The sequence below is a fragment of the Aedes albopictus genome, chromosome 2 (assembly GCF_035046485.1).
Source record: "Aedes albopictus strain Foshan chromosome 2, AalbF5, whole genome shotgun sequence".
NCBI lineage: Eukaryota > Metazoa > Arthropoda > Insecta > Diptera > Culicidae > Aedes > Aedes albopictus.
Genome location: NC_085137.1, coordinates 512,002,964 through 512,016,612, shown reverse-complemented (window position 1 = coordinate 512,016,612; position 13,649 = coordinate 512,002,964). Strand labels below are relative to the sequence as shown.

The 13,649-nt window shown below is 38.7% G+C and overlaps 1 protein-coding gene across 3 annotated transcripts in view; it reads right to left on the bottom strand.

The window, feature by feature from the left end:
- LOC109404745 (fibrillin-3) overlaps positions 1 to 13,649 on the bottom strand; it is a 375,815-nt gene that overhangs the window by 44,500 nt on the left and 317,666 nt on the right. For 2 of the 3 annotated variants that reach the window (XM_062854530.1, XM_029870275.2), the window contains one exon: positions 6,091 to 6,156. The exons of the other annotated variant lie outside the window; for it this stretch is intronic. In XM_062854530.1, the coding sequence (XP_062710514.1) occupies positions 6,091 to 6,156 (66 nt within the window). The remainder of the gene's footprint in view (positions 1 to 6,090; positions 6,157 to 13,649) is intronic. 3 annotated transcript variants of the gene reach the window in all.

Genomic DNA, 13,649 nt, shown 5'->3' with positions numbered 1-13,649 from the left:
CTCTGAATGATTTTTTGAATAAAAAAAACCTTAGTATAATTTCTTATGAAACCTCCTCTTGCTGGTATTCATGTAAAAATCATAAAACTACTGAAGGAGTTTTTGAAAATATTTTGAAGAAATTTCTGAAAAAAAATCAGCAAGAATCCGTGGAAGAATTTTTGATTATATCTTCCGTCTAATTCATGTAGAATTCTCTGAAGATATTTTTAAATAAATCACTGGAGGAATATTTGAAAGAATCACTGAGGAGTTCCCCAAGAAGTTGCTAAAGGAATTCCTTGAGGAATACCTAAAAAAACTGTATGAGAAATCTTCGGTGAAGTAAAATAAAATAATCTCATGAGAAATTTCCTAAGAAATATTTGTCGAAGTTTTCAGAGATTATTTCTGGAGAAATTACTGAATTTCGAAAAAAAAACAGAATAATCCCTAATGTTATCCCTGGAAGAAAACCTGAAGGAATTTCAGGGAAAATACATACAGAAATACACGAAGGAATCACTGCATGAATTTTCACAGGAATCTCTCGAGGAATACGTACTTGGAGTCTTGAAGAAATTTATTGAATAATTTGTGAATGTATTTTTGAAGGAACCAATGCAGGAATTCCTGGAAGAATCTTTGGATCAATTTATGAAGAAATTGCTGGTGCTGCAACGGGGATTTAAAATGGACAATTTCGCGTGACGTATTTTATGGACTTTTTTTAAATGAAGCCATTTTAGAATAATTTCAGCAACAATTTTGGAAGGTTCTCTATAAAAAAGTTTAAAAAATTGCAAGGATAAGAGGTTTAACATAAGATCTCAAGGGAAAAACCGACAAAGATTTACAAGAAATATAAACACTGTTTAAAAATTACCACTATCATTTCTAACAGGTCCGAAAGTCCGAACAGTTGATTTGTATAGTGTAAACGAAAACAAAATGTCGTTTTCTCATCGACGAGGAAAATTTTGTTCGGCGGCGTGGAAAAATATGAACAGCGGCACGCTGGGTCACCAACTGGTGGCGGTGGCGTGCAAAAACTTCTACGGCGAGGCGTAATGGCGCACACGTTTAGTCAGAAATGATCCGGTTCCGAGAAAACCATAAGAACCCCGTTAGAGAAGTGTTGGTAGATCTCGATTTGGATTACGTGAATAGAGTTTATAAGTTTTTAAAACGAGTTGATGTCATTGTTTGAACGTCTTACGTTCCTTGTTCTCATTGTCCGCCATTTGGGTTTATTGTTCGTCCCCTGTTTTCGATTTCTTCCTTGCGTTTGTCCTCTTCTTGTTGTCTCCCGATTTTCATTTTGATTACTTTCACAGATCATTACAATCTGTCGTATCAATGTTCTTTGTATAATATAGCAAGTCTCATAAGATTCTTATTATCCCTAATCACGAAACAGTCGCGTGTACTACAGCTTATCAAACTTACGTAGTATGAAGTCAGTAATAATTAAAAAAAAAAACCAGATTAATCCACCTAGTGGTGATAGTGCCTATCTCGTCGAACATGTATTTATGATCTTTCCTTGGTTGGGATACGACTGGGATGATTTTGCTCCAGAATGTTGGCTTTGCAGTCTTTTAGGGAAATCGAAAATACTAGCTTATGATTTTTTCCGACGTTTCGGTCCGTGTGGGGCCTTTTCAAGGGATCAATCGGTCAAGGTTTCCTAGTCAACTCAAAAATGTCATACGGAAATTTTGGTATATATTGAGTCCGTTCGGTTTGAAACCGTCGTGATGCGGACAATCTCCTACCTATCGGGCGGTCTAGAACTCGGTCCCTGTTTTTGGAATCTTCCGCTATTGCTTTGTTCAGCAAGATTCTGTGCATGAGCCATCATTCCGAAGCATGATCTTTCCATCGACGTAATCCAAACTGTTCCTGAATCCTGAGATTTCTTGATTTAGAAAAGCAATTATTTTAATGTAATTGGGAAACTTATTAATGGAACATATTCCAACGTTATGTTAAACGTATAGACAGAGCTGAAAAATATCATAATTTTCAGTTGACTGCTTGAGAGCCTTCACTATCACTGAATCACTTCTGTCATAATCACAGATGACTTTACGGTCTTCGACAAAGTTTTTTCTGCACACTTTAGTCCATATTTCATTATCATAGGTTACAAGATTTTTGCAAAATTTGAAAAAAATGCAAGCAATAAAACCATAAAATAATTCCCAGTAGTTTTAAACGCACAAGAGGATTGAAAAAACTTTGTCCGGGGTTGATGCGATTATTTTCATTTTTCAATATAACGTAGACCCATCCTACTGCATATTTTTACACTTCAGTAATCTGGAAGGGTGTGATTTGACGAGATTGCTTTGGTACAGACTGGTGACATATCATTTTTAACATATTGCTATTTTATTCGTCACGAAAAAATAATCGCCAAATGCTAATCAGGTTGCGTTTCATAAGCCGTTTCATAAACGTCAAACGAACAAAATCCATTTTTATTTGATACAACCGTTGAAAACAAGCACTATGGGTGAGTAAAGTGAGACGTCTGTTTGTATGTGGCCTTAGTTCAGTCAAGATTTTGTTCTGTTACACATATTTATCGCTTGTATTGACTTTGTTCACTTTTGTAGTTCCTGCGAGCACCCAATGCTGGTTCTGCATCACTATCGGTAGCCTCTAATGTGGTCTGAGACTATTTTCTTGCTAATCGTTCCTCAGGTTATTGAAAAAAAAGGCGGTTTGATGTATAGCATGCATGGGTTTGGTTCACTTTTGTATTTGGCCACATTCGGTAGGATATCCGAGAAACCCAATCCGGAACTCTACTGGTAGTTTTGAATGCGGTCTGAGCCAATTTTCTTGCTAACCGTTTTTCGGATTATCGAAAAAGTCATGATTTTATGTATAGCATGCATGGGTTAGGATCATTTTTTCATTTGCCTACATCCGGCGGGACACCAGGAACCGATTACGGGACAGTAACGATTAACCTTATGTGGTTTGAGACTAGTTTCTTGGTTCATCAGGTTCCCTAAAAAGCCATGAATTCATTATTGCATTTGACCACTTCCGACGTAACAACTAAAGCGGTTCTGGAACACTACCGATATTGTGTAATGTGGTCTGAGCCTATTTTCTTGCTAACTGTTCATCAAGTTATCGGAAAATCCGCTATCTGATGTGTCGCATGCATGGGTTTGGTTCCTTTTGGCATTTGGCCACTTCCGGCGGGATACCCTAGATCGGTTCCGGAACACTATCGGTAGTCTTTTAAAAGATCTTAGATGTGGTCTGAGCCTATTTTTTCGCTAATCGTTCATCATGTCATTTAAAAAGCCGCTGTTCAATGTGCCGGGTTTAGTTCTCTTCTACATTTGACCATATAGGTCGTTTCCAATATGGTACGAAACTATTTTCTTGCTAAACGTTTATCAGGTTACCTGAAAAGCAGTGATTTGATGCGTCACATTTAAGGATTTGGCTAATTTTTATGCTACTTCCGGCGGGACATCTGGCACCGGTTCTGTAACACTACCGGTTCATATCTGGTCTGAGAATGTTTTCCTGCTTACTGTTTATCAGGTTTTCGAAAAAGCCACTGTTTGATGTGTTCCATGCCTGGGTTTGGTTCACTTTCATATTTGGTCACTTCCGGCGGGACACCCGGAACCGGTTCCGGAACACTACCAGTTCAGATATGGTTTGAGAATGTTTTCCTGTCTATTGTTCATCAGGTTATCGAAAAAGCCGCTGTTTGATGTGTTGCATGCCTGGGTTTGGTTCACTTTCATATTTGGCCACTTCCGACGGGACACCAAGGGGCTAGTCGCTTAACACTCCTTCATTTGTGCCAACTTTTCTTAGTGTGCCAATAAGCATCGAATTGTGCCGCAGTGTGCCTCGGTGTGCCACTGCGGTGCCGTAGCTGACTGTCTAATGTGGTTTTGATTTTACTTGGCAACCACCAAGGCAACCAGCCGTTTGTTTTGATTTTGCAGAACCATTTGCACAAGACTGCTTCGATTTTTCATTCTAATCCAAGTGCCAAAACTGTGCCTTGATGTGCCTCGGTGTGCCATACAGCATGTATGGCGGTGTGCTTGGCACATCTTGGCACAATGTTCCAAGCGACTACCCCTTGCGGGACACCCGGAACCTGTTCCGGAACACTACCGGTTCAGATATGGTCTGAGAATGTTTTCCTGCCTGCTGTTTATCAGGTTATTGAAAAAGCAGCTGTTTGATGTGTTTCATGCCTGGGTTTGGTTCACTTTTATATTTGGCCACTTCCGGCGGGACACCCGGAACCGGTTCCGGAACACTACCGGTTCAGATATGATTTGAGACTGTTTTCCTGCTTACCGTTCATCAGGTTATCGAAAATGCCGTGGTTTGATGTGTCGCATGCATGGGTTCGTAGCGTTTTCATATCTGGTCCCTTCCTGGGGTACCGATCCGGAACACCAAAATGGCCATAACTCCGGAACGGCTGAACCGATCTGAACCATTTTCAATAGGAAACAATGGGACAAAATGCCCTGTCGAATGAAGTATTGGTCGTTGAAATCGGTTGATATTTACTATCTAAAAATGAGGTGACCTTTTTGTACACCCACACACACACACACGCACATACGCACACACATACATACACACACACACATACACACACACAGACATCATCTCAACTCGTCGAGCTGAGTCGATTGGTATATAAGACTTAACCCCTCCGAGGGCTCTATCAAATTTTCGTTTTTGGAGTGAACATATAGCCTTTCAGTACACTTTGGTGTACGAGAAAGGCAAAAACAATATTAAAAAAAAATATTTTGGCTCTCTTATGCCCATTTGGCGCTCGATTGGACGGCTCGGTAAGTAAAACCAAATGATATCAAAAAAAAAAGTGAAAAGCAGGTCTGGTTCCTTAGTCGACTATCTCGCGCGTATCTCTGACTGCGGCAAAAAGTAGTCGCCAAAGTAGATATTATTTTGATTCTTATAATATCTCTTTGGTATTCTAGGCCCGTTAGGCAGATTTTGTACATGTACGAAAAATTAATAACCAGCTTTATAAGGAAAAGTTTTGAATTTTCATCCAAGAAATTCCGCAAAAAAACACGATTAAAATTGTTTCGTTGGGAAGCATCACAGAAACACAAAATGTTCCACAGTTGTTTCATCTCGTCTTGTATTACACTTTTACAAATCCCCATCCATCAAACTAGTATATAATCACAATGTTAAACAACGCATTTGACCCACTTCCTCTTTCACACCCAGCCCATCAGCGAACGGATGAAACGCTGCTGTGGGAAAAGTTTTCCACCGCTTGCTTTGTCGCCTCGGCACCGTTTTCCAGCTCATTACAGAATGCACTGCTACTGCAGCGTGTGGAAGCCTCAAAGAAGGCGTTGGAAAATTGGTGGAAACTGTCGTTAAAACAACGAACAGTGGCGCCGCACGCTGACTGAATGCCGCGATGGGATTCATTTGTGTGGAGAGGCGGAAGTATTGTTGTTTTGTGGCAGCTGCAGCAAACAGCGCACCATGGCGTTCTTGCTGTCAGAAAAGTGCAAAAAGTGTGTATCCACGAACAAGCGGGAAACCCGATCACCCAGTCAGTCGGTCGGTATTGTCTCGTCCGTACATTCTCCGACACACAACACTTTTGGGACCAACTTTTTGCAGAGCGAAAAGAAATAAGCAAAAAAATAACAGAAATCGGAGAAAAAGTTTTTTTCGCGACTTTTTGCGCTCGACACATTTTAGCTACAGGAAAAGTTGTAATGGCAGTTTTGCTATTCGTTACCGGTTCGAGGAAAATGTTTCTTTATCTCGCCTGCACAATTCGCCACGTTTTGCAAGCCGGTGGAGCTGTTTTTGATGGAATCGTTCTGATACCTTTTTATTCGGTGAAACGGTCGATGAAATCATCGTTATTGTTGTTCAATTTGTAAAGCTATCAAACTGATATTTTCAAAGGGATTGTTTTCATGCCGCTGGCAAAAAAGTTCCGCTTACTAAAATTTGTTAATGAAGTAAGTTACATCCAAATCATACAAAAAGAGTTAACATGAAACAAAAATCTATAAAATAATACAACAAAGCTCATACTACCGATCGCGTCTGCACCTGATTTCTGCGAACACTCGGAAGCCAATAGAAGCGTCGCTGATATCGACCCTGAAACCATAGAAGCACACGCAATTATAGTACAACAAAGCTGATTCATTTATAAAATAAATTAGACATTGACGGACACATATTTGATCAAACAATCGCTACTAATTATTTACTTTATCGCACAGTAATCGGTTTACCACACATGTCAACCGTTGAAAAATCAAATGTTAGTATGGAAGCCACAAATGGAGCAGCTTTGTGCTGTGACATAATGCTTTTCCGCTCAATTGACCGGTAGCTTATATTACTGTTACAACATTATTATCAATTTCATACCACATATTAGCACTCTTATCACATGGCCAGGCACACACGCCAACAGAACGTTATTTCACTCGAATTAAATTCGTTTAAATTATTTCACGCGATAAAACAACCTGTGATTCGATAAACGGTACGGTGTTAATTCAGTCATTCCGAGAAAAAAACAACTTCCTGCAAAAATGCAACTTGTCATCAATACAACGTTAATAAATTATGATTTCACACAACCAACACGAGAACCGATTTTGTTTGGCACCAAAAGAGAGAAGAAAATTTAAAAAAAAACTTTTTTTATATGTGTAGAAGTGATTGATTTCTGGGGCAACGTAGTATTCTTATTGTGGATATGTATGTTGATTATAAATTGATGCTGACTAATAATGCAGTAGACAGAATAAAAAAAAGTGCGGAACATGAATCAATGATTCCAGGCAGAATAACAAGTTTTTTTTTGCACGAGTAAGCAAATGTGTGGTGTAGATATTGCACTTCTTTGCTAGTGTTGTTTCGGTAAAACTAATCAAGTAATTATCTTTATCTTACAGTTATTTTGATACTTTACATACCATTTGTTTTGTTTGTTTACTTTTCTCATTTATTGATATCCCCCTTCCCCTTCTATTATCTCATTTACTTTTCTTTTTTTTCGTGTTCTTTCTATTTTTTTTCTATGCTTAATTTTTTTTCATGATTTTCTCCAAAAGAACATAATGAAAACCCGTCCGAAAAAGTCTACATAATGTCTTTTATGACTAACTGGAGTTTTTCAGTAATTAATCATCCAATTTGTCTAAATGTATTAGCAATGTTGAAATAGCCAGATTCTCTATTCCTCTAAGAATAAGCCTTCAGTTGTATTGTTCCAAGTACAACCTTGCGGAATTTCTTTAAAATAGTTTCAGATACTCCTATACGTATTCCCGGAAGGATCGTTGGAGGCATTTTTGAAATTGAAACTATCATTGGATGAAACTCTCGAGGACACCTTAATAATAATAATAATTTCTGAAGGGAATTCATGGAAAAAATCTTGAAGAATTATTTTCAGAAATTTCTTGGATTTTCGGTTTGCAGTCCAAAATAATTTGCGTTAACGGTTTTCAGTCAACTCTCAAATGATGAAATTCTTGGAAAAATCCTGGAATTTACATGAAGAACTCCTGGACGAATGACTGGAATGAATTCGAAGAAAAGTTTCTGGAGGAATTTTAAAAGCAATTCCTAGAGGAATTCGTGGTGCATTTTCTAGAGAATTTTTGGGAGGATACCGTGGGAGAATCCCAAAAGAATCTTCTCTGAATGTATTCCTGAAAATTTACTGGAGAAATATTTGAAAGCGCTTCTGGCATGTAAGTATTTATATGTTTAACCCTTTGGAGACGGCATTTTCGCCTTTCTGCAGCCTCGCTGGTCTAAATCACGTTTGTAAAGGTCGGTTTTTACGGCTGGGCTAATGTCACCCATCCGTCTCCAAAGGGTTAAAGTAAGTCACAGTGCTCCAGAATTTCTGGAGGAAACCCCGGGAAAAATCCTGCAGGAATCCCTAGATGCATCCTGGAGGATTCCATAGAGGAATTCAGGGAGAAATCCATGGAGAAATTTCTGAAGAAATTCTTGAAAGAATCAAGGCGGTATTCTTGGAATAGCCCCTGGAGAAATTACTAGAGGAATCGCTGGAGGAATCCCTGAAACAATTTCTTGAGGAGAAATGCCTGGAGGAGCTTCTGAACAAATTCTTGGTGGAATTCCATGAGGAATTCCTGAAGAAATCACTTGAGGAATTCTTGAGGAACTTCAGAGGAACTTTCCCTGGAAGAATTCCTGGAGGATTTCCTTAATGAAATTCTGGAGGAATCTCTAAAGGGATTCTGAGACGAATCCGTGGTGAAATTTCTGAAGAAATTCCTAGAGAAATACCTAGAGGAATTACCAAAGGAATTTCTGGAGAAATTCCAGGAATATTTGGACGAACTACTTGAGGATTTATCGGAGGTATTCCTGGAGGAATCTCTTGAAAAATCTTTTGAGGAATCTCTGAAGGAATTCCTGGAGAAGAAATTCCTGGAAAGAACTCTGGAGCAGTGTTGGTAAAAACTCAAATTCTCAAAGCTCATGGTTGAGTTGTTTCACGCGCGATTCTTGACTCGCCAAACTCACCGCCGTAAAAATCATGCATGAGTTGACTCGCCATTTCACTCATTGCTTTATTTCTTGGTATTCTTATTATTTACATCAAAGTTTTAAGGATTATATGATAGAACAAAAGCAAATTGTTCTATCATATAATTCCTAGTGTTGAATAACATTGAATGCCGTTCAAATTGATTTGGATTCGTTTTACAAGCAAACGAGATTTCGGAGCTTGACTCGTGAGAGCAAGTTTTTGCATGAAAATCTCGCGCGTGAGAAAATGATTCAGAATCGCGCGCGAGTTTGCTCACGTGGGAGCGTTTCATGAGTCTGCGGTGAGTGTGATTTTACCAACACTGGTCTGGAAGAATTTTTGGAGGAATCGCTGGAAAAAATCTTGGAGGAATTACTGAAGAAATCTCTTGAGAAATTCCTGGATCAATTCCTCGAGAGATTCTTGGGGTAATTCCTGGTGGTATTCTTGATGCAATTCCTGGAGGAATCCCTGAGAAAATGCCTGGATGAAATTCTGGAGGAATACCTAGAGGACTACCTAGAATAATTCTTGGATAATTTCCGGGAGCAATTTGTGGGTGAATTTCTACTGGGTTTCCTGGGGGATTCTTGAAGAAGGAATTCCTAAGATAACCTCAGGAGGAACAAATGTAGGAATCCCTGGAGGAATTTTTGGAATAATGCCTGTATAAACTCCAGGAGGAGGATTTCCTGAAGATATTACTGGAGAAATTGCCGTAGTAATTTCTGAAGGAATTTCTGATGGAATTCCTGTGATAATTTATTCTGGAATTCTTGGGATAATTCCTGGTGGAGCTCTTAAAGGTATTCCTGAAGGAGTCCCTGGATGAAACCCTGGAGGAATTCCTAGAGCAATCTCAAGAGGATTCTTTAGAGGAACTTCTGAAGGAATTCCTGGAGATATTTATGTAAGGATTCCTGGAGGAATCTCTAGAGAAATTTCTTGAGAAATCTCCAGGGGAACTGCTGGCGTAATCCCTGGAGGAATCCGAAGAGAAATCCCTGAAGGAATTTCAGGAGGATTTTCTTGAAGAATCGCTGGAAGAATTCCAGGAGGAATCTCTGAATGAATTTCTGGAGGAATTCCTGAAAGAATTTCTAGATGAATTCCTTGAGGTATCTCTAGAGGAATAGAGGAATCTCAAGGAGTATTCCTAGAGAATCCTTGAGAAATCTCCAGCAGAACTACTGTAGGAATCCTTGCATAAATTCCATTAGGAATGCCTGAAGCCATTCTTTAAAAAATCCCTGGAGGATTTTTGGAGGATGTTATTGAAGAATCACTGGAGAATTTTCAGGAAGAATCTCTGAAGGAATTCCTGGAGCAATCCCTAAATGAATTCCTGGAGCAATTCCTGGTAGAATCTCTAGACAAATTCCTAGATGAATGCTCGAGAAATCTCCAGAGGAACCTTTGTAGTAATCCCTCAAGTAATCCGTATAGAAATCCCTGAAGTAATTTGAGGAAGAATTTTTGAAGAATCGCTGGAAGAATTCCTGGAGGAGTCTCTGAATGAATTTCTGGAGGAATTCATGGAGAAATTCCTGATATAGTCTCTAGATGAATTCGTTGAGGTATCTCTAGAGGAATATCTGTAGGAATCTCCAAGAGGAATCCTTGAGAATTCTCCACAAGAACTCCCGGAGGAATCCATGCATAAATTCCATGAGAAATGCCTGGAGAAATCCTTGGAGAAATACCTGGAGGAATTTCTGGAGGGTTTTCTTGGAGAATTACTGGAGAACTTTCACGAAGAATCCCTGGAGGAATTCGTGGAGAAATCCCTGGAGGAAGCTCTGGAGAAATTCTTGGAGGAATCTCTAGCGGAATTTTAAGATGAATTTCTGGACCAATCCCTGAAGGAATTCACAGAGGAATTCTGGAACAATTCCTGAAGGAATTTCTATTCCTTCGAAGCATCTCTGGAAGGGAATCCCAGGAAGGAATCCAAGGATCAATTTCTGAAGGAGTTCCAGAAGGAGTTTTGAAGAAATCCCAGGAGGAAGTATTGAAGAAATCGCTGAAATTCTTGAGGAAATCCTGAAGGAATCCTAATAAGAGTTCGTAGAGGAACTCTTGGAGGAATCCCTGTAGCAATTACTGAAGGAATCTCTGGAGGAGTTCCTGTCAGAATTCCGGGAGGAATTCCTGAAGGAGTTCCATAAAAAGTGCTTGAAGGCATTTTCAAAATAATCCCGGAAGTTGTTCCCGAAAGAATCACAGAAGGTATCCTGATGGAACTTCCTGGAGGAGTCCCTGGATGAAATCCTGGAGGAATTCCTAGAGCAATCCCAAGAGAATTCTTTAGAGGAACTCCTGAAGGAATTCCTGGAGGAACGCCTAGAGAAATTTCTGTAAGAATTCCTGGATGAATCTCTAGAGAAATTTCTTCAGAAATCTCCAGGGGAACTGCTGGAGTAGTCTCTGGAGGAATCCAAAGAGAAATCCCTGAAGGAATTTCAGCAGGATTTTCTTGAAGAATCACTGGAAGAATTGCTGGAGGAATCACTGAATGAATTTCTGGAGGAATTCCTGATAGAATCTCTAGATGAATTCCTTGAGGTATCTCTAGAGGAATACCTGGAGGAATCTCAAAAAGTATTCCTAGAGGAATCCTTAAAAAATCTCCAGAGGAACTCCTGTAGGAATCCTTGCATAAATTCCACAAGTAATGCCTGAAAGCATTCTTGAGGAAATCCCTCTATGAATTTTTGTAGGATTTTATTGAAGAATCACTGGAGAATTTTTAGGTGGAATTCCTGAATGAATTCCTGGAACAATCCCAGGTGGAATCACTTGATGAATTCCTAGAGGAATCCTTGCGTAATATCCAGTTTAACTCCTGGAGTAATCCCTGGAGGAATCCGTAGAGAAATCCCTGGAGGAATTTCTGGAGGAATCTCTGAATGAATTTCTGGAGAAATTTCTGACAGAATCTCTAGTTGAATTCCTTGAGGCATCTCTAGAGGAATACCTGTAAGAATATCAAGAGGTATTCCTAGAGAGATCCTTGAGAAATCTCCACAGGAATTCCTGGAGGAATCCTTGCATAAATTCCATTAGAAATACCTGGAGAAATCCTTGGAGAAATCCCTGGAGGAATTTTTGGAAGGTTTTCTTGGAGAATTACTGGAGAACTTTCAGGAAGAATCCCTGGAGGAATTCGTGGAAGAATATCTGGAGGTACAGGGGATAGACAAAATGATCGGGACAGGCAAAATTTTCACTTTTCAAAAAATGTTCAACTACCTGTAACTTTTCGAAAAGTGCATCAAATATTTTCAAATTTTTACTGTAAGTTCCTCAACTAGTTGTGTATCAGTGGACAAAATTTGGAAAAGATCGGACAATTCTTCACGAAGTTATAAATATTTTTGAAAAAGGTAAAATTATCCGATAGCCATCTTTGAGCTGTTATATCTCCGGATTCAATGAACCGAATGCAATGAAATTTTGTCCATTTATGACTTATATAATGAGCTATTAAAAACCATTGACTTAACTTAATATTCTTAACACGGAAGAAAGTTATAACGATTAGATTATTTTTCTAAAAAAACACCAAATTATCCAAAACATCAACATCGTTTCAAAATTTAAGATGCAAATAATAGTTCATTTAGTTTCCCTCTAATTGACTTATATATAAATGCGTTTTGAAGGAAAGTAACAACATAGCCGCCAATAAATTGAAAAAGCAATGGGATGCATAATAAAAGTAGACCAATTTACTAAAAAATCGTGAAAAAAATAAAATCGCTATAACTTTTTCGCTTGTTAAAAATTTCAAGTTAAGTTAAATGTTTTCTAGAGTTCATTATATAAGTCTTGAATGGTCAAAATTTCATTGCAATCGGTTCATTGAATCCGGAGATATAACAGCTTAAAGTTGGCTATCGGATAATTTTATCTTTTTCAAAAATCTTTATAACTTCGTGAAGAATTGTCCGATCTTTTCCAAATTTTGTCCACTGATACACAACTAGTTGAGGAACTTACAGTAAAAATTTGAGAATATTTGATGCACTTTTCGAAAAGTTACAGCTAGTTGAACATTTTTTGGAAAGTGAAAATTTTGCCTGTCCCGATCATTTTGCCTATCCCCTGTAGCTCTGGAGAAATTCCTAGAGGAATCTCTAGCGGAATTTTAAGAGAATTTTTTCTTAAATAATCCCGGATGTTGCTCCTGAAAGAATCACAGAAGGTATTTTCGGATGAATTCCGTGGAGGAATTTGTGAAGGAACCTCATGAGGAATCCCAGAAGCAATCCCCTGAAGAATTCCTTAAGGAATCACAGGGGAGTTATCCTAGCAAATACTTGGAAGAATTTCTGAAGTAATCCCTGGATAAAAATATGATAAAATCCATGTCTGCAGTAATATCTAGACGAATTTTTGAAGGAACAATTATATATTACATACAAAATTTTGAAGCAATTCCTGGATTAATTTAAGACAAATCTCTAGTAAATTTTTTTGATAGAATTTCTGGAAGACATACCTGCAGAAATACTTTGATATACTCCAAATGGAATTATTGGAGCCAGCTGTAGTGGAAATCTGGGAGGAATATATGGAGAAGTCCCTGAATAAATCTCTGGATCTCTGGAGAAATTCCTGAAGGAAACCGCGGAAACAGCACTGTAATAATCGCTGGAGGAACCTCAAAATTCCCAAAGAAATGTCTGGTGGAATCCCTGAATACATTCTTGGAGGAATTTCTGGAGGAATCCATAATGGAAGCACTGCAGCAAGCTTTAGAAAAAGTCATAGAGGAATTATTCATACTCATATAGTTTATGGAACTAGGAACAAATCTAGAAAAAGACAATTACACCGTCTTCAGCTAGAGGCCGCACAGACTGAACATTACTAACATTAGACAACGGACAACACATATAACACACAGTGGTCTAGCGGAGAATTTTTCGTTTGACGAAAAGTTTTCCCCGACTGAAGCGGGAATCGAACCCACACTCCGAGGTTTACAAGACACCTAAACGACTGACGCCGCTAACCGCTCGGCCACGAAGCCTACGAAAACAGTCATTTTGTTTCCTCA